This window comes from Accipiter gentilis, chromosome 23 (assembly GCF_929443795.1).
Source record: "Accipiter gentilis chromosome 23, bAccGen1.1, whole genome shotgun sequence".
Taxonomy (NCBI): Eukaryota; Metazoa; Chordata; class Aves; order Accipitriformes; family Accipitridae; genus Astur; species Astur gentilis.
In genome coordinates this window covers 24,356,029-24,377,823 of record NC_064902.1, presented here as the reverse complement: position 1 = coordinate 24,377,823, position 21,795 = coordinate 24,356,029, and the positions used below count along the sequence as shown (strand labels likewise).

The window sequence follows — 21,795 nt, the reverse complement described above, 5'->3', positions numbered from 1 at the left end:
AACCATTCTAAATTCTGTGATCTCTTTGGTCCTCCTAGGCTAAAATTTATAGAAACAACATACATAATGAGGTAGCCATTTCTTTTTTTTTTAATTCATTCTCTTTGGTTTAAGGGCTAATCATTCAGTGATAAGAAGAGCTTAGGAGTTTTCTTCAGGGGAAAAAAAAAAAGGATTATTTTAAGGTATTAATTCAATTGGTGGTCAAAATTTCTTTTGCGTAGTTGAAACTGGTTTTTGATAATTGTTTTTTCAACTGTCTGGCATATTTAAGGTTTTTTTTTAATTTGCAAAGAATTCTTTTCCCCTGCATGTGGAAGAAAGGTATATAATTACTTCAACTCAAAATCAGGCAATTGTTCAGTCTTTGTAAAAGAAATTGATGTTTAAGAGAGAACTGTTTCATTGAGTGACTGGCTTGGAACAATGGATTGTTTGAAGAAATTCTGAAACAAAGGGCTTTTTAGCTACAGCTGGAAAGTTCATAACCCTGCAGTTTGGTTTTGTACAGTTACATGTATATATATTCTCAGTCTCTCAATGCAATTATGGCATAAGAGTTGATTTGGTTTGCTGGGGGACTCTGATTACTCTTGAGTTGATAGCCCATTCACATCTATGCGTATAGGCTAAGGTGGTAACTCACTCTAGGACATTTTGTGCTCGGTTTTAAAATAATTTGGTAGGCATAGACTGTGAATTACACATGCAAATTATGAACTTGCTTTATTGTTCTGAGTGTTAGCCAAGTTTTTTCACTTTTATTGTTTTGCTTGTGACAAACACAGTTGATGATAAATGATAATAATGCTACATTTTTCAAGGCAAGGAAGTACATCATGTTCAGGCATCAAACCTGTTCTTTTTCTATTTTAGTGGACTAAAAGCACACAAATAGCCCCCTGTGTCCCCCCCGCCTTGTTTTTTTTAAATGTAACTGGAACATTGGAGTAGGTTTTAGAAATATGATAATAACTCATTCCTTGGGCATCCAGTTTGTGTACTGAAAATGAGTTTTTGATGGACTTATAATTTTGAGAGTAAAGAAAATGCTGGACTTCAAAACTTTCCCCATCCACCATTGTTTTTACATTGTGTTTTACCATGTTTATCATTTGAACATTTCATATTAGATTTGGTGCTGAAATAAGAAATTTAAATGGTTGCCTGAGTACTCATGCATGGGGCTGGGTTTTGGGCTGTGCCTGTTCCTCTTCCAGTTATTGTAAGCAGTGGTATTGATAATTGGTGCAGGGATAAAACATTTTTCCCTATAAATGCTTTTAATTTCAGGTGACTTTGTTTCCATATTAAGACTATTCTGTTGGGTAATGTTTGTAATTCCACAGATTTATTTTGCAGTTCATGAAAGTTCCTAGGGAGCCATTGAAGAGTTTCTAAAATTGCATGCAAAACTTTTAAATCGATTTTGTTTCAAAATAATTTTCTCCATATGGCACCAGCGCTTTGTGTATATTTTTGGGATCTTTTTCCTTTTTATGACTAAATGTGCATGTGTTAAAGGTTTCTCTGATCTAATCTGGTGGTGTTTTTCTCCCTTGAAATCCTGTTGGTGGTTCTATAGTTATCACCACAGTAACATCTGATGAATCTTACTTCAGAGGGGAGAACAGGCAACAGCAGGAGACAAAGTGGTAATGGTTGAAAAGAATCTTGCCACCTTATAAAAGTTGCGTGCCATTTTTATTTATTTAAGAAAAGCTTTTTTTTTTTTTTAAAAAAAAGTACTTTTGCACATGATTCCCAGTCTCCCAGTGTGTCCTAGGAGCTGGTGTTTTCTAATGCATTACACTGAGGGTGTGGAGATCTCTGCAGCTGAATCCTAGCCCAACGTAGAGCGTGTTCAGATGGTGGAAGCGATGCGGTGTGTTCCTGCTGCGAGGACATGCTGGTTGGTGTCTCTGGGAGAGATCCAGGCTGATGAGAGGCGCTAGTGTTGAGCCATGGGCATGGAGAACCTGTAGTGCGGGCTGCGCTGGTGCAGTGGGCAGGGCGAGTGGGAGCCACCAAAAGTGTGTGTGTGGTCAGGAGAGCCCGGGGTGACAGTGAAAACTGTATGGTGAGCAGAAGCAGCCCAGCAACGCGCTCTTCTGCTGACTGCCTAAACCAGATGTTGTACCCAAAGGGCTCTCTTTGAGTGATCGGGGTATGCCCAAAGCATTCTTAACACACCCTGAGACTTTTCAGCTGCCTGATGACATTATTTGGGTTTAAATTCCTTCTCCTGTTTGAATTATTATCTTATCTCTAATGATGCAATATGTTATTGAATATTAAGCGTTTCAGTGAACTTCTGACTTCTGTTCTCAAAAATCAGGTAGTGAGCCAAGATGTTAGACTTCTGTCCTGCACTTGGGGTATGGAAGCTGTATACAAAATGGTTCTTGCTTTTTCATTCATAACTTTCCAACAGAGATAATGCAAAGACAGTCATCTGTAGGTCTTGGTAAGGAGTGCTGTTTACCATATATTTGCACAAAGTGGTCTTCTTCCAGTGAAAATGATACTGAAATGGTAAAGATGGGCAGCAGACTGTGGTACCTGTACTAGGAGGTGTGCTGGGGCTTCCTGGGGCTGAAATGGGTGACGAGCAGCTTTCACCTTCCCTTGTCTTAGGGACTGGAAATGTGGCTCCACCTTTGAAAAGTGCTCAGTAAAATCACTACGTGGGTCTCCTATACCAAGACAACCTCTCTAGTATGAGACATGTTGTTTGTTAAAACTTTTTTTGGCAGAAATACCATTTGTAAACTTCAACAATTGTCCGTGTTATCAGGACTCTCCTTTGCTGTGCTGGAATCTGTCCTGTGAGAATGAGTGGTTTTGGGCTGTTTTCCTTAATATGTGCTTTGAACAAACATATAAATGCACTGATATCTGTGTATAAAGTTATGAAGTGGGGGATGTATTTTTACAATTTATGTCTGCTGTCTTCTAACAAACAGGATTAATTTTGTTGTAAAACCTTTAAAGTAAATCCAAGAGAACTGGTATCCAAGTGCTGTCCCATGGTTTACACTAAAATCTCCCAACTGTTTGTGTAACATAGTTTGTTATGTAATTTCTGCAATAACGTACAGACTGTTTGAGCTGACAGGCATCTTTATGAAAGAGAGTTTCCAGAAAACAACATTATCCAACTTGTTAGTTGATTTCTGACACCCTGCAATTTGGCATATGCTTGAGAACTTTACAATAGTTTATATGACAGAGCCTGAACGTGCAGTAAAAGTTATTGATCAATAATTCACCAAGTATTGTGGTCACTTAATTCAGATTTTATTGAAATCTGACAAAATTTTCTTATTATTTAAAATACAGGCTGAAATCATCTGTCTAGTTGTTTGGATTTTTTTTAACTTTGAGCAGTGAAGAGGTCTGTCTAATGTCATTGAGCTCATATGTGTAGTTAAATAAATACGTGTGTGTGTGTATGTACCTGTGTTCATATATCTACACACACATGGATTCTTCCAATGTTGATGCAGTAGTGGTAGCTGAATTTAATAATACCCTGATTTAAGTAGCCTCTGTGACTACTGTAAAATACATACAAATGTAGCAAGCAAAATTATGCTCCATCGTTGTTGAGGGCACGGTAAGCAACCGTGTCACTTTAGTGCCTCGAGGAGATCCAGTAGACAGGTTCTTTGATGTTGATCATTTCTTTTGTTATGGTCAAAATCTAAGCTTTCACCTAAGCCTTGAGTTTTGAGGTTGAAAACACCTTTACTCTTTGAAATATTGTACTTTACCTACCAAAGTATCTCTCAAATCCTCTCCAGACAAATTGTCTGGTGCCTGTGAGTATAAAGATATTGTCATTACCAACAAGCAGAAATGAACAGAGAGAATTGTGTTGTACATTAAATAATGAAAGTGAGACCCAGTAATACCTCTGAAAATTGTGTGATGCAGACACAGAACTTTCTGGACTGTGCTGTTGGTTGAAATTATTTCTTGTTGCCAGTGCTGTGTGGAGGGGTATGTCTCATCTATGGATTCTACTGCCTTTGCTAAGTAGAGCCCTACTTTGCTGTAGGTGTTGCTAAAATAATTTACATCTCTTTTATTTTCCCCTTCAGCTCCAGTTCAGACATTTTGAGAGATCTGCAAGGGCCTAAGACATGTTCAGAATCCTCTGACAAGTAAGTAGAATATATGAGTGGTAAAGTCCTTGTATCCTGTTGGTGGAATCCTATGCATTTTCTGCAGGAGAAGCAAATGCTTCTGAAAAGTTAGGTTCTTGGAGAATCTCCACAGTTGTGTGAGACAAAATTTGGTCAGCGTTTCTGGATCATTGGAAAATAATACCTGGGCCTTCCAAGGATCCACAGATGACCAACTGAAAGTCATTGTTCTAAGGTATATTTGAGTATGAATATATATGTTAAAAAAAGAAAAAGAAAAAAAATAATGAGGGAACTCATTTTTATGGAAAATTAAGAGGATCTGATCTTCTGTTGTATTTAAAGTTACGTTGTTGTCAGTCTCACCTACATCTCTGTCAAGTTGAACATGCTGGAATTGCAGCATGTGTTTTGATTTACTTCTGTTTGCAGAGAGAAGAGCACTTCCTTGTTTTTAAAATCTTAACATCTTATTTCTTAAACCCAAAAATTCCCTTCTCATATATAGTGCTAATATTTAAAATTTGGGTCTAGCTGCACGAGGTGTTGTACAAGGAAATACTAAGAAACCATCAAGGATTCTTGAAGTAACCAAATGAGACACATGAAGATGGAGAGTGTGTGGGTGCTGAAGGTGTGTAGTTATAGTGAAATTTGGAACAGTGTAGTGTTAGACCAAATGAAAAGCTCTGTAGTTATACAAAGAAACAGGAACAAAGACTAGTGGAGTCTGCAAAAGTAGTAGAGTTTACCCTTGCAGCTGAAACTGGCTTGATCTGGGATCTGTCTTCAAATACCACATCTACTTTGGTGGTTGATCTTAGGGGCATGATGAGAACCATACTGCATTTAATTCTCATAGTCTGCTTTTTAAAGAGTATTTATGACAGTTTTCTCTATTATCCATTACATACACATGTGGTAAAGATTGTGACAGCTCTTAAAATTCATGATTAATGGCAGAAGTAACATTTGAAACTCTCTTAAAACGTGTTCAGATAACCTAATGGATTCTAAGGAGCTTTAATGGAAACACTGATAAGGCCTTGATTACAGTGGTGTCAGAGGTCAATGGCAGAGTGCACCACTGGAAAAACAGAAAGTAATCATAAAGCCTTTCTCGTAGAGGGAGGCATCGCTTTGGGAAGGTGAGCAGTGTTTACAGGAAGGACACTTGCAAGCACACTTTGTAGTACCTGCAAGTGACTCCTTGAGATGGGCAGTAAAACTAAACAATACTTGGTTGTACGTATTGCAGATGCTAGTTCCTGTTCCCCTGGTGATGATCTGGTGCTGCTGCCATGTATCAAAGAGTAAGCAGCTACAGCTATCTTTCACAGATATTTTTAGATCTGCTACAAGATTTATGCATGACCCTGATAAACAGGGGGCAGGGATCATGAGATCAGGGATCATCTAACGTCCTTGGTAACTACCTCATTGCGTAATTATCAATTACCTGTGAAGTATTCTATCTCAGCTGGCTATTTCTCAGTGAGTTGGATTGCTAGGAGTTGGGGTCCTGAATAAAAGCCAATCCATAAGGATTTGTGGCTCTGAATTGTGATCAAAACGGGAAAGGTGGAACTGTGGCTACCAGAGCTGGAGGGCTTGTGAGCAAGGGGAATCAGCAGCTTGCAGCTCCCTGCGTTGTCTTGAGTAGATGCTTGAGGCATGAAAATGCATAGCAAGAAATGGAGAAAACGGGTGTCTATCCCTTTGAGTGCATCTTTTTCTGTTTGGAGAGGAGTGAAAGACATGAGTGGAGAAGCCAAGACAACTGAGAGCTGCCCCTGCCAGCTGCATGTATGTGCATCTCTCTCCTTGGCAGTGTGCACGTGATGAAGCTGCTGCTGCTGCCACCACAGCTGCTTCTGCCTTATGTGGTGGGAAACCAGAGTAGGGAGAGATGGTAGCTGGACAACAGTGAGGAGATGAGGATGGGGACATAAGAAGTTAGAAGACGTTTCTTGATTTCCTTTTGGTTGCAGTTGGGAACTTACTGAATTTATGGAGCTTGGTAATGCCCATTGTCATCGACTGCTTCAAATGCTTCTGAGATCGTTATCTCTTGCAGTCTACTAACACTTTGAGGCTACATCTAGATTACAGGACAGGTGCTTTTTGCCATGTTTCCTGTGGCCCTGGTTCATTGCTTACCGTGTCTGTGCTAACTCCTGAGGAGGATTGTGCTGCAGCCCCTTGCCAGCCTGGCCAGAGCTGGTCAGAGCTGGATGTACTCCAGGAGTAAGCAGTGTGGTTCTTCCATGGGGCTGGCAGGCATTTGTGTGGCAGGGAATGGATGGCATTGCTGTTCTTGGCTATCCAATAGAATATTTTTCATTTGTTTTATAAATGTTTTAGCTTCATTTTACTTCTGTACCTGCCCTGAGTTATGATATTAAATATGTATATTTTTCTAAAATTATAATTCAATCTGTGCTGTTTGCCTGCTTGACTATTTGTTTGAATAGGAAAAATCCACCTGGTCGGGTCTCAAGGCTTTTTGTTAAAAGCAGTTTGGATAAAAAAAATGGAAGAAACAGGACTGTAGAAAGTTTCTGAGCTGTAAATTTTAGGGCCCCAGGCAAAGAAACTAGAACTGCAGCTGTGATGAAATTCAGATCACTCATCTAAGAAGGCTATTGAGAAACACAGATTTTTGTTAGATGATTTGGGACAAAATACCACATCAGTATTGTAGAATTAATACATCTGCTTCATTTTTGGAGGAGTTTAGATTTAGGAAGAGCAATAGTCAACTCAAACTGTAATGGAAATTACAGGTGCTTCCTTTGTCAGGACTGGGGTGTTTATCCGAGAGGGCTGGAAACCCTGGCTGTAGAGAAGGCTTCCAGCAGAAGGTCTGTTGAAGGACTTGATTCCTGCTTGTGCTTGCAGGTGGAGGTCAAAGACACATTTTTCTGGTTATGTGGAAGAATGGCATGTGGTGTACACTGCCAGAAGCAGTTTTGTTGGCTAGCCTTAGGAGAAGAAACTTGGCTTGGAAAACTTGTCCTTCCTGCAGTGATCCGCTACATGGAGAGGCAGTTCATGAGGCTGGTGGCAGAGCACCATGCAAATGTCTGTGTTCCTGTGGCTGACTTAGCAAGCACCCTGCTTTATCCATGACAGACCGGGACTTCATAGCAGCCTAAAAATGTCTGGCTGAAACTGCTGCCAGTTTTTTGAACTGTACCTGTTAAAATTACTTCACCTGATGAGAGCGAAGATGTGAGGGTGTCCAATGCTGATTGGTGTCATGAGCTGGTGTGCTTTTGCTTTTAAGGCCAGTGACCTTTACCAGGATGCAGTCATTGGCATGAAAATGTACCCAATCGGTTCAGCTTCTGCGTATGTAGAGTGACTGCTCTGGCGCGGTGGTGGAGCATGGGGCTGGAAGTCATGGATGTTGTGGGGCTCTGCTGGTTTGTGCGAGGGCTCAGCAGCAGATCAAGAGATAACAGCCATGGAGTGAATTGTTCTGCAACAGCACCAGCATGAAGAATGGTAACAAGAGGTATATATTTTTAAAACAAACTTGCACATAATGGTAGAACTGTAACTAATTACCATGGGGAACTGTGTACTTCCTCAGTGTTTTTTATAAGAATTCATTGCAGCCTCTTTTGCTGAGGGGAAAGCTTAGGTTTTGATGATTTTGTGCTTCCTGTAGGAGGATATATAACATACTTCTGATGAGATTGTAATTGTCTGTGTAATGCCTGGAGTATATGGCTTCTATTACATCTAGCTTTACTTTTGTAGGTAGTAGCTAGTCTACTGTACATGTTAAAAACATCCAGTTTAAAAGTATTTTTGAGAAATTTTGTAAAAGTGAATGGCAAGGCTAAGTCTTTACCTTTCCAGTCATATTTTTCATATCTTTGGAGACTGCCAGCTCCAAACTTGCAGATGGTGGACTATAGTTTCTTTGTCAGCAGATAGTGACTTGCAGTTAATTTTGGTGATCATACAATCAAATCTTTCTTTTTTTGTGCTCCCTGAGCTCCATTCTGGAGATGCCAATTGGCAGAATTATTTTCTGCAGTACAGGAGACAATATGCTATGGCTTAAGGGTTTGGCATCTGTGGCTTCTTGCATGAGTTGGAAAAACACATTACCTAGTGGAAGAAGAAATGAGAATGCCAATAATGAAAACAGTACTAGAGTTCATTAATGGAGTGTTTCTACCTAGCAGTAATGGATGTTAACATCAGTTACGATATGTATCCATAGCAAAATAATTTGTTTGATAATTTCCTTCACCCACGAAACTTCTCAGTCATTTGGTGGATTTGTTTTAGTTGATTGGTAATAAAGTTTGGGCAGTTGGTAAGTGCAGAAGGTTGTTAAGTAAAGCAGATCTACAGCTTTCATGAAATTTACTCTTTCTATTCATTGCAGAACTGTATCCTGCAGGGGGCTGAGTGGCACGGTAGGTCAAGTGAGGGCTTTGGCAAACTTACCATGGGAAGGCACAGGCCAGCATACCAAAGAACAGACGGATGGTATATTTCAGAACCAGCCAAGATTTTATAAAAGTTGAGTTATACCAGAAAGATATCATGTCTCTTACTTTATTTTTATCAGAGTTCATAATCAGATATTTGCAAAACAAGAGAACCAAGTACTGTAGAAGCTCCAGGTTTTGGCTTTGTGTCTTAATACACTTTTGAATGTAAGGTAATTACCATTCTGCTGTGGAAATATGTAGGCATCAAAGCTAGAAATGGGCAGAATATAAAACAGTAAAGCTAGCCTTAAACTAAATGAGATTTCTCTTTATTCTGTGTCCTAAGTAATTTGTTCTTCAAGGGTAGTCATATTTTGCAAATTCTCGAAAACAAACAAAAAACCAAAAATGGGGGGAGGTATAACTGCTGATGGATGCTCTTTGTAAAGTGACACATTACAAAATTGGTAGTTTGAATGTTGTTTATCTTTGCCCTATGTTGCATTATAGTTTAGCCTTCCAGATACTTAAACTATTGGCTTTGAGTTATATTGCTGTCTTGCCTCTGGACTATATTAAATGTTTGCCAGTGGGTGAGTATTATCAGAAGTAAGGTTTTTCCATGTAGAACAAAAACCTGTAGCTAATGGCCAACTTGAACTCTTGTACTAGATATGCCTTTTCTTTAGCTGTTTGACGTTTCTTCCTGAAGCTTGAAAGATGTAGTGATGGTCTCTGTGTAGCTTAGGCTCAAGTGCACATTTTGTGCTGATGAGAATACTTTTAAATAGTCCATATTCAGACTTCTACATCTTTTAGTATGTGAAAATTCTAAATTACATTATTTGATATTAGGGCATGAGGACCGAACGTTCCTAAGCATTACTGTATGCTGCCCTACAGAATCTCACTTTTGAGGTAAGTATGTACCCATTCTGTTGGTGACAGGCCTAGTTACGAAACTCACTGAGGCGCTCTGCAGAGCAAGACCAGGGTCTTCATTTAGATACAGGTGTGATCACTGAGAATGCATTTCTTTATACTTTCTTGGTATTTAGATGCAAATCCTTATTACTGCTCATAGTTTCACATACTAAAGGACAAGCCAATATTGTTCTAGAGTATGATCCTTAAAAGCAGAATCATTTTGTTAGCTGAAATATTTTTCTTTATGTAAATGTATCATTTTTGTCAAATGTGATTTTTCAGTACTTCTAAAAAATATCTTCCATTTTATGCTTGTCCATAGTTTGAATGTGGGGTTTCTTGTGTCTCTGGAAAGGCTAAAATTCACACTAAAGCTTCAGTGGAAGAAATGTGAACAGGCTGCTCTTTGCTCAGCAGTGAAAGCGTGGCTCAATTTTACTTTACTTCAGTCAGGGAGTGTATTCCTGGGAGTGGGAAAGATCACTGCTTTGTAATCCCCTTCCTCACTCCCCAGCAGGAGCAGTGAGCTGGTGTCCTCTGTGGCATGTCCAGACAATGCATGGATGCCAAGCACATGGTAGGGCACTTGCAGTGGGAAAACTCAGTTCAATATTCCTGTCTGTAACACAGGGTGGTTTCTGCAGTGCTGTGTTGGGGCAACACGAGCAGGACTGGATCCTTTCACTGCCCATTTTGTGACCATTTTCTTTTTAATGTTTGCCAGTGTTCTTAGCAGGAGAGTTACAGGTTTCGTACAATTTCAGACTGAAGGTCTCTGAAAGAGAATTAGACCATGTAAAACAAACTTAAAACTCATGCTGACCCTTTATTTTACCTGAGCGGATGAAAAAAATGGTAAAATTGAGAAGGGATGGCTTCTCAAGGGTCTCAATTGAAATCTATAGTGTTGGTTTCTGAAAGCAGCCTTCTTATCTGTTCAGGTGTTAAGCTGAAGTTGGTCTGCCCGAAACAGCTTCTCTAGGTGCAGTTATGTCTTAGCAGACAGCAAGAGCCTTGTGTGAACAGTCCTGAACCAAGATATTGTACCATTTTCAGTGGGAATGGTGATTTGTTGAGCGTTTTCATTTACATGACAGATCTAATAAAGAAGCACTAAACATTCATATTCTGCATTTAGAATAAAGTCTTTTTTTTAAGCTTCTAATGAAAATTGAGACATTATATAAATTCCCTAGAGTCTTTTTTCATTTCTGCTAATTGTCTTGTTGTGACACAAAGAGATTAGAAAATAGTGCTCAAAAATACACCCAAGTATTTGTATATGACATCCTTGCTATTTATTTGTAAAAGTGCACAAATAGAGCAGTGTAGGGATATTTTAGTGGCAGTTCAGAGTGTATTTTTAGCAAAACTTCATTCCTTTCCTGAAACTTACTTAAGCACAATTTCAATGTTCTCTGAACTTTCAAAAGCATTTTTTTCTTGCTTTTCTCATCTGTTAAGTAATAAATCCAATTGCCATGGAGTAATATAATTGGGCCAAGGACCTAAGTTTGTATTGCTCTGTATCTGATGAAATTGAGGCAGCTTTTCAGGCTCTTGGTAACCTCTTGGTGAGCACTTATTGAAAGTCTCATGGTTCTCTGATGCGGACATCAAATAGGTCATGGATAATGCTAACTTGACTGCAGGTTTGGGTCAGTTCCTTGGGCAGTATCAGATCTGAATGCCTAAAAATTAATGTGGGGTTTGATGAAAGGCTTTTATAGTGACTTTGCCATTCAATCATAGCTCAGTTTCACTCCTAAATACAGTTGCAGCCTTTCTGTAGAGCTTTTAATGAAATTCTAAAAATGATACCTGGTAGATGTATTTCCTGTACGACTTTGTTGTGTGGAGAAAAAAAATATTAAAAAAAGGACAGTTTGTCATTAATTGTGCACCGTTACAATTCAAGATCTGTGCCTACCTCAAAGCGTACCTTGGTGTTTTGAGAAACAAGTTCACTTCATCCCTAAGGTAAGGAAGGTAGGGTGTTAGAAATGTCATTGTAACATATCTGTACCTGACTTGACCCAAGAATGGGGTAGTGACTGTGTAGTATGTAGTCAGGATCTTCTTGTCCCTGGACAAGCAAACCTCAGTATTACAAAATGCATCATAAGATGTGGGAAGGGATCTGACTTACCAAAGTACTAACATTTGCACATTTTTGTAGAAGGTCAAGTACGTTTGCTTTGTGTTTTTAATATTGGTGGCACTATGCCATGTAACCAGTGGAGCAAAGTCTAGGAGTACAAAAATGTTCTTACCCTAATTAAAATGAACGTAAACCAAAGTTGAATCTATTTTAAAACCCCTGAAGTAATCAGTCTTATGCTCCCAGAAGCTTCCTGACTTGCAGGGCACCTTGCTGCGGTGGCTCCTCGCTGTGCAGCTCTGCAGCTGGTGCCTTCCCCTCACACACGAGCGTCCCAGTCGGGTTTGGGCGCTTGCTGTGCTGTACCAGTCTCTGCAGCAGGTACCGGGCAGCATCGAGTATCTTCTGCTTGTAGATGCTCAGACCTTCTGAAATGCCTAACAGTGCTGTGCAGAGTTTGGAAGACTTCTGAATACTGCCTTAATTCTTAAAAAGAAAGCTCTCAGATATAGAAAGCATATCAAAGATGGGAACGCATTCATTTTTGTCCTAGTTCAGTGTGTCTTTTCAGCCATGCACTGGGGAGACGCTTTTTCCACCTGGTTTTAAAATATTCTACTGTAAGACAGTTTGGAGTTAATGCTCCTTTGCTCTTCTGTAGTTAGTTATTAAAATAGTTGACTTCCTTTTTTTTGGGCAAAGAATATACCTAACTCAATCAAAATCACCTTTAACTCTTAACTTTCTGGAGGCTATTTAAGCAGCAGTCCCACATTAGCAACATAGTGTATATTAACCAGGTTCATTCTAGGAGGACACTTGATCTGTGACAGTTGACTCACTGCTTTCAGAAGAATGCATTTACTTCAGCTCTGTCTGGCCCCACAAAGCCAAGTCCTTTAGCCATTTCAACCAAGTCCTTTTTCCTATGGTCTCTGTCTCTTGTTCCCCAAGTTGAATAGGTATACCAAATCATTACCTATTTTTCCCCATGAACCACACTTATTTATTAGTCTATGCTGTTGGTGACTTAATTTTTATTGGCAGGCAAGTGGTTTTAAATACAAGCTTAGAAACAGAGTAAGGTTTTAAGCCTTCAAATATAAATTAAGTTCCTGATCCTGAGCAAGCATCTTTATGCAGGTAAGTGTTAAATGGTGAGGCATAAAAATTTGAATCACATGTGACCTGCTCCTGGAAATAGCTATATATCTGAAGGGCTCTGACTTCAGTGTGTTGCTGGCATATAGGATTATACAAATGCCTAAGACTTTGCAGGTTCATGGCTTGATGAGCATGTAGTATTACACTGACATGGACCCTGCATTCAGAAGGGTCCTTATTAAATAAAATCTCCAGGCAATGATTGCTTGTTTAACCCATTTTTGTGTCTGCAGATGACAGTATCAGTCTGCTTAGTGAAGTTTTGGGAAGAAATGCAAATCTCTGAATCATATTTTTGTGACTGTAATTACATATTATGTAATCAAAAGAGGTTTTGGGGGTTTTTTTTGTTTTTTTGTTTTAGTGAATTTGTTTTTTTTCTCTTGCACCCTTTACACTTCAGGAGAGTGAGTCAGGTCACAGGGTTCAAAAAATAGCTGCTCCCTAGGAAGGGACCTCTGCTCCAGATGGAGCAGTGGAGGAGGCTGCCTGCCAAAGAAGGGTGCTGTGGCAACAAGATGAGTACATGTCTGCAGTGTGCAACAATCGTTCTCCACTTCTAGAGAAAGCTAGAGAAAACTAGCTGGAGACTCATTTTAGAAGGCAAGGAATTAATTTGCTCCGTCATTTTGGGGTCTTTGTTATGCTTTCTAGAGTAGTTGGGATTGGCAATATTACTTGTTTTTTCTCCAGACTTTCAGGATATGTGTGTTCTTGTCTGAAGGTGTTAGCTGACATCTGGCGTGCTTAAGTTCAGGTCAAGACAAACCCACAGAGGTGCCAGATGAATAAGAAAATATTTTTCTGTCTCAAGATTTGCAGGTGCAGTCATTTGTATTCCTCGTAACTATAGTAAAAACAATGTCAGGTGGAGTTTGGGAATACAAATGGGCTTTGCTAAATTACTAGGCTTCCAGTCATTTATCTGGTCTCTTCATAAATCCTGTCCATGCGATGGTGGGAAAGGGGCTGCTGGGTCTGTGTTTAATGGATTGATGCAGATGTCTGGTGGCAAGGGTTCCACAGTTTTCTAGTGATAATTTGCTTAACTGTTGCCATCTTTAAAAGGGTGGTTATTTCTTTGCTGAAAAGTGAGTGACATGTATAAGCTTGGTAGGGAGAGAAGTGGAAATTTTACGCTTTGGAAGACTATTACCACTTCTCCTCGGTCATATCTTTTCCAGAGGAAACAAAACCAGTTTCTGTAACCTTCCCTTATAAGTCATGTTTCCCTATGCCTCTAATCCCTTTAGTTGTTTTTCTTTACTAGCCTCCTTTGGAGGAAAAGGGAAAAACAATGTTCCATATACACACTGTTCTGGTGTTCCAGCTGAGGCCTTGCTATAGCGGACCCTCCTGGGGGGCATTCTATGAAAAACAAATGTTTTGATCTGGTTTGTGCCCCTCTGTGTGCTGTCACTCCTGCCCAGCTGCTCTATTTCCCCTTTTCAGCCTTTTGAATATCTTGCATCCTCCACAAGTTCCCCATAATACAGTGGAACCTCATGAACCAGCATGGTTTTGGACATTATTACCTTTTACTCTGGTGAAATGTCACACTGCTTCAGTGGAGTGATTCTTGTGCAGGTATGTGTTTTCTCAGATATGTTACTGGTTGGTTTTTATGCAAATTCTATATTGGCATTTGAGGCACAGGCTGGTTTTAGACTCCTCTGAAGTCACCAGTGCTGGTACTGGGTGCAGATTCTGTCCCTTTGGCCAACTTAAAATGTTACTTACCAGGAATTAGTTATTTATTTCTGAAAGGCTCAGTAAGTAAGAAAACTGTAATGAAATACATAACGACAGTGACACTGAGGTGTCCAGATGGTATCTAGATAGAGTAGTATGTTGTCTGGATATTCGAGTGAGTCGTGGAGGTGGTGCAGCTGTGTTGGTGTTTGTACCTCGCAGCCTTCTTGGGCTCCACTATTACACAAGCATCTTATTTAAGCACTCTCTAAACTTACATAAGGAGCCATAAATCATGTGAGTGGTTCCCAGTTAAGACAAAGGGCATAGTATTTGCAGGGTGGGTCTTTAGATTGATTCTAATCAGTTATTTCTTGGAATAGAGTTCTGTGACCTATGTCTTCTCTGGCTTAGTGGTAAATTACAAAGCTTTAGATTAGTGGAAGTTGTAATTAACTTCCCCATTTTTTTCAGCTTCTTTTTTTAAATTTTTTTATTTGCATGGAAAATAATTTATTAATTCCTCATTTAATTCAATGTTAGTTTTTTTCTAATGTTTGCATCCTATCTTAAATTCAGCAAAACAAAGGTAGAAAATGGGATGTTTCATTATAGAACAAAATCTGGGTATAATAAAAGGTATAAGGTCATCTATAAAGTAAATGAAATACTTATAAATAGAGGCAGGATTGTAAAAGTATTTATGAAAGTAAAAATAAAAATCAGTTGTCCTCAAGAACTTTAAACTCAAATAAATATTTTGTCAGCAGGATATTTGGTATGAGATGAAGACTGCTACAGAGAGTTTACTTTGCCATTGTAAGCTACAAGGACATTTGGAAATACTTTGAGATAATACTGTCTGGATTTAAATAGGTAGTCAAGTTTAGGTTTTTATTTACTGGAGGGAGAATACTGATCTAAGACAGAGAACAGTGCTGTGCCAAAGCAAACGTAAAACAGTACAGACGAATGCAACTTTGATTTTCATTCTGCAGCTTCAGAACATGCCATACAAACCCATCGGGGTTTAGGATACTTGGCTGCAAGTACCTGGGTGGTCGTCCACCTCTGCTGCATGCACCAGTACCATCATTGCCTGGCCTGCCTGCGAGTGCTTGCTGTGGTCCAGCTCCTTCCTCATAACACGTGGCAATGAAGAGATCATTATATTACCAACTCCTTATCATGACATAGCTATTGGAGTTCTGCAGACCATCATTTAGTATGCTTTTCTGTGGCATAACCAAGTCCTTGTAAAGGTGGTATCGCACAGTGCCATGGAAAGTAGCACAGCAGGGTTAGAGTCCTCTGGAGTGCTCACAGCATCCCTATGAAGAAAATGCAAAACAAGACCAAGAGGCTTGAAGTGTAATAGCAGACAGCAAATTAGCATTCTTTCTCTATATTAATTATATAATCATATTTGAAATAATTTACCAAATCCCAGGAATTACTTCTTACCAGTTTTCTGTCAACCAATAGACAGGATATTTCAAGCTAGACCTCAACAATTCATTAGTAAGCAAGCAAAGCAATTCTTCTGAAACTGTGCCAGCGTGCCAATTGTACCTGACAAGAAGATCTCAAATAAATAAGTAAAAATTGATAAGAAACGCCCCTTCCTTCACAGCCTTGTCTGTGTATATATTTCTGCTCTTTATAGCCAAATAATGTCTCTGGGCAAGTGCAGCAATTAATTTTAGGGAAAAAACTTTAAGCATTTAATGTATTTTTAGCTTTACTTAATGCAGTTAGTTTTGGAGAAAAATCCTTACATTGTTTTGTCAGACTGGTCTCACCATTGGGAAGTGCTTTGCAGACCATCAAGAGTTAATTCTGTTCAGATTCATTCGCTAGCTGGGACTGTTGGGAGCAGTACCTCTGGCAGTGTGGGGCCAGCGAGGTGGTCTTGTTTGTGGGAAACTCTGTGTCAAGGCCATGGCTGTTCGGTACCAGTGGGTGCAGCTAAAAGGCTCCAGCTGGCTTGGAGAACTGTAAGGCTGCTCTGTGCCCCTGAGCTAGCAAAGTGCCCTAGGATGGGAAAAGCAAAGGTGATTAATGGGTGATAATGCTGCATCGGACAAGTTGTCCATCCAGCTCGAGATCCTTCATTCATCAGTGGCCAAATGCCATGTGCTCTGGAGAAGGGTTAGTGTATCACTTCCATGTCTTATCCTGTCCCTAAAGAGTGTGCTTCTCCACTGTCATTCATCAGAGGCTCATAACGACCTAACCCCCAAGGTTAATTATCCTTTGTTCTGTCATACACCTGCAGGGAGCTGGATGGAGATAGGCAAATTTTCCTTGACCTAGAATGGAAGATATGGCCCATGTACAAGGGTTGGGTACGATGGATACAAAGAGCAACAGCTCCCCTGGGTTTGGTTGGAAACAGCTGCTTTAGAGCTTAATTTAAAGGACAAAAATAATTTGTATCGTGGCACTCTTAAAACATCTGTGTATCCATTTATGAATCCTTTCATCAGTTAGCCTGTGCATTTTAGTTCGGCGTAGGACTGCCTTCAGCAATGCATTACTGTGCTCAGAGATTTCACAAAACTCAGGCTTAGCATTTGCATTGAATTTAAATAATGCAAAATTGTGAACTGCAGCAGAGAAAAAGGTGAAATATAGAAAGAGGTTTTGTTAGTATCTAATTTCGCTAACTTTGAAAACCTTAGCTGCTACTAGGTTAAAATGAGTGATCCTCTCCACTGAATGAATGCAGGGGATGGAAATCGGGGAGTGGAGGGTACAGCTGGGAGGGAAAGGCCTGCGCCTTCAGTCGTCATGCACTATAGAAACTTGTAAGGTTTGTAGCATTGGGGACTGGGGGAGGGTTGGATAGCGGGGTGCATATGCATCGTCTCTTCCTTCTGTGCTCTGCAGCTATGTGCATTTAATCACAGTGCTTTCTCCAGAGGTACAGACTAAATCTGATTGTGTTGGGATTTGCACTGACCGTCCTGGACATGGTTAATGGTCTCAGATGCAGGAGTTCTGTTTCCATCGTGGTGCTGAACTGAGTTCTGAAATACGAGTTGTTCCTGTTAATCTCTTTTAGTGTATATCTTGTGGCAGCCAGCAGAGACATGGACTTTGGCATTTGAGTGTTTTCTGCTGTTATTTTCAGTTGTGAATTCCCAGTTTAAGCCAAGTGAATAGTCCCTGCAGGATGGATTCATCCTAGCAAATGGTAAAAAAAAAAAGTGCATTTATAAGGAATGTTTAATTAGTAACAGCTATTGATGGATGAGCAATATCTTTCATGTCAACACTATGTGGAATTTTAAGCTCTGAGGTTGAATGATGGAAATTAGCGGTCTAATTTAAATATGGCTAGTTTAACATATTTTTTTTCTTTAAAATTAACTCCATGACTAAAAAGAAAACACTTCTTTGAGTTTCCAGTGGAAAATTCTTTGCCCATAAACGAGAAGAGCCTCTGGCAAAGAGAGCCTGTTTAAAGATGGGAGTCCCATGCGCTTTCCTTCTTGGGTAACTGTGACCAAAACCACTTGTCCTTTTCCTCAGTGGCTGTGCTGCTGGGGATGGCTCTGTTTCGAATCAACCTTTTCTGATATAACATAATCGTGGTTTCATTAGCGCCAAGGGCTCTTCTCATTTATGGACTAAGAATTTGAAAGGTTGCTGCTGCTCCTTCCTGTTCCAAACTGGTCCCTGGTGATGGGAGGAGAGGCAGCGTGATTCCCGTGTCCCTGTGGGCTCAGGGTGAATGGGATGGTTTGTGGGTGCTGTTGTCATCTTCAAATAAAAAGACAGAGTAGTATTTCTCTTCATGATCACCAGTAACACATACATGTGTGCTGTGTACTGCTTACAGCACTTTAATACAGCCTTCAGTATTTGCCATGTTTAGAGCATCTTCAAACCCATATTTTGCCTTTTTTTTTTTTTTTTTTTTCCCCAGAAGCAGTTTTCCGGGTCCGAGAGCTAACAAAAGAAAGTCATGTCAGCCCCGAATGCCAGAAAGCAATCAACTGCTTCCCAAGAGAAAGCGGAAGAAGAGCTAGCGCTACAGTGATGTGAAGCTTAAAACCGTGCAGAAGGCTTAACGCTAAGAAATACTTCTTAGTTTTTTCTGGTTTTCAGTGTATCCGGGTACTTACTAAAATGCTGAACTTTCACATAACTGTCATTCAAACTGCCTTAGAATAACCAGATTGGTGTGTTGATGCTTTTTGTTTACAGCACTGTGGGCCATCTAACTCTGAGATGGGGCATAAAGTGCTGGAGTCTTGCCACTGCCTCGAGCTGACTCATGCCACGCAGCAGCCTTGCCAATGATGGACGTGGGTCTGCATGTTGCCGCAGTTCCTGCTCGCACCTCGCAGAAGCTTGTTCTGCCCTCTTGGAAGCAACCGTGGGGCAGCATTTTGCTTGGGGTCTGGCAGATGCTGATGCTCCAGTTACCTGGCTTGGCTGGCGGGGAGGGAGGCGTGGGGGGAGCTGAGGGATGGGGCAGGCTTCTGTTCTGCAAAAATGTGCTTTGCCTTTTTTTTTTTTTTTTTTTTTTAATATGTCCATGTAAACTTACTCATTAGTATATGTCATTATTTCAATTTAAAGTCACTAAATTTGAAAGAAGCTGGAAGGTTGTTGAACATTAGGTATTCTAGCTTTAAAATAAATATTAGAATTAAAAAGCCTTATCTTTCTTAAAAGGTGATGGAGCTTTGTAATAAAGAAATGCAATAAAATTAAAATAAGCCTGAGCAACAGGGTATGTTTTTAAAAATACAGCTTGTAAGCAAAATACATACCATGCAAAATACTCAAAGATGTACTGAGCCGTGAAGCTTTGGTCATAGCCTTTCATCAGGAACTCTGCAAAGAAAGCACAAAACCTTTTTAAGGTTGAGGGTTGTGTGTCTTTTGACTGTAGACTATAGCTGTAATTGGGACTGGACATTTTGCTTTCAAAAATATTCCTCCTTAGACCAAGGTAGCAGGCAGTATTTTTGTTTAGAACAGGTGTCCTGGTTTCAGCTGGGATAGAGTTAACTGTCTTCCTAGTAGCTGGTACAGGGCTATGTTTTGAGTTCAGCATGTGAAGAATGTTGATAACACTGATGTTTTCAGTTGTTGCTCAGTAGCGTTTAGACTATAGTAAAGGATTTTTCAGCTTCTCATGCCCAGCCAGGGCACAAGAAGTTGGCACAGGACACAACCAGGGCACCTGACCCAAATTGGCCAACGGGGTATTCCATACCATGGGACGTCCCATCTCGTATAGGAACTGGGAAGTAGGGGGGCAGGGAATCGCCGCTCAGGGACTGGCGGGGTGTCGGTCGGAGGGTGGTGAGCAATTGCCCTGTGCATCATTTGTACATTCCAATCCTTTTATTACTACTGTTGTCATTTTATTAGTGTTATCATTATCATTATTAGTTTCTTCTTCTCTGTTCTATTAAACCGTTCTTATCTCAACCCAGGAGTTTTACTTCTTTTTTCCCTATTTTCTCCCCCATCCCACTGGATGGGGGGAAGTGAGTGAGCGGCTGTGTGGTGCTTAGTTGCTGGCTGGGGTTAAACCACGACAACAGGCTAAATCTGCAGTGAATATAAACTGTAGTAAATCCATTGAGGTAAGTAGATGCAGAGGAAAAACAGGAAGTTGATTTTATTTGTTTGTTTTTTACTAAAAGCAAACTTTTTGAAGGAGAATAATTATTGACTTCTGGTTTTAGGTCTGCCTTTTAATGATGGCAATTAATACAAGACAGATGGAAATTTTGTGCAGCTAGCCTTTGTGCATTTTGTGCATAATGGTCAATGTGTCTGAAATTCGCATAGATCAGTTTACATCATCTGCTGAGCATCCCTTGGAGGTGTTTATTGTTATGTTTTAATTATATTTGAGTTAGCAGCACTTCATTTTCTTTAATATGGTAATGATATAAAAAACCTCTGTCAATACTATTAGAATGTAAAACATGCGATCTAGCTAGAAAGAGGAATGTGACTATACCTCTAATAAAACTCAAGGAGGTGCCCTTTCTGTTTGGCTCAGTCTACCCTGACTGTGACTCTGGGCAGCGTCACAAACCAGCCTGTCCTGGGAGATAGCAAGTGTCTGAAGTTGTAGAATTGCTGTCTTGGGTTTAAAGCACAATTACACATTTAAGCAGGGGGCTGTAAGGCTGGGAGCCCTTCGCATGCTGAGTCACTGCACCATGGCCAACTCGCTAAAGGTCAGCCTGGAAACTGTAGTCCAGGTGCTGTGTACTGCGTGAGGTCCTTAACTCTGCTGGATCGGCAGGAAAATTAGGATCCTGCAATACTTAACTACCTGGCAGCTTTTCTTTTTAATATAGTGAATGGGCTATAAACATGTTTTATCAATAGCAGATACTTCTTGTGTAGCTTTGGAACCAGGTGCCACTTGCAGAGTTAAATTTGTAGTTAATGGCAATAACTACTTATGTGAGATGAAAATGTATTTCAATACCCAAAAAGGAGAGTCTAATTTATTAAGTACAGGCTAGAAAGTACTTAGAAAAAAATCAATATAGAAGGTGAATAAAAACATATGAAATGTGAAGTACACATTCTGTATTAGTGCTGAAAAGGCTTGTGCAGGCCGTTGTGAGCGTTGTCCTGGATGGCTGGAAGCTTGCAAGAGATTTTGTAACCCTCCAGAGCAGAGCAAGGTGGGAAACTGCTGTTGGAGCTGTGGAGGTCCCAGACAGCTGTGGCACGGTCCTGACTGTCCCCTGACACTTGAAGAACGGAAGACAAAGTGTTGCCCTCGAAGCTATACTCCTTAATGTAGAAAAAGTCCTAAGCTTTGGACATGACTGTTTTCCTTCCATTCATTCAATCAAGTTGTTATTTCTCCAAGCAGAAAGCTAGAGCGTGGTCCCTCTTTGGTGTGTGTTTCGAAGGGTTCCCCTCCTGTCAGCCTGGGCACATGTGAGGAGACCTTAACCTTCCTAACAATGGTTTAATCTTTTGCAAATGTTTTTAATTTAAACACTTCTGTTGTCATTTGCAGTGAACCGCAGAGTGACCTGCTATCTTGGATCTGTGGTGGGCTTTCCCCAAAGAGCTGTTTTCAGTTAAAATGAAACCCAAAATGTTTATTTCTTATGTGCATCTACTTTGTTCCCTGCAAATACCAGCCAAGTTGCCAAGGGATTCAGGGCTTCACAGGCATGGGAAGGATTTTGGAAAGGGTTTAGCACTGGCTTTGCTGTTCTTTGGGAGCAGCATGGAAACAGAGGTGTTTCAGAGTATACAGCGCTCTGCCTTCTGAAGAAGCTGCAGCAGAATCTCT

The 21,795-nt window shown here is 40.2% G+C and overlaps 1 protein-coding gene across 8 annotated transcripts in view; it reads left to right on the top strand.

Moving 5' to 3' along the window:
* RAD18 (RAD18 E3 ubiquitin protein ligase) overlaps nt 1-19,946 on the top strand; it is a 63,548-nt gene extending 43,602 nt beyond the window's left edge. Inside the window, exons 12-15 of one of the 8 annotated variants that reach the window (XR_007509311.1) lie at nt 4,107-4,169; nt 14,253-14,387; nt 15,263-15,368; nt 15,491-17,172. Coding sequence is in view for 5 of the 8 variants with exons in the window: in XM_049826801.1 (XP_049682758.1) it covers nt 4,107-4,169; nt 14,253-14,376 (187 nt within the window). In the remaining 3 variants the exon portion in view is untranslated. Of the gene's footprint in view, nt 1-4,106; nt 4,170-8,559; nt 8,591-9,463; nt 9,527-14,252; nt 14,388-15,259; nt 15,469-15,490; nt 17,173-18,426 lie in introns of those variants that run through there. The other 7 variants (XR_007509310.1, XR_007509312.1, XM_049826801.1 and 4 more) reach the window with 7 other exon arrangements.
* Nucleotides 19,947-21,795: the final 1,849 nt, after the last annotated feature.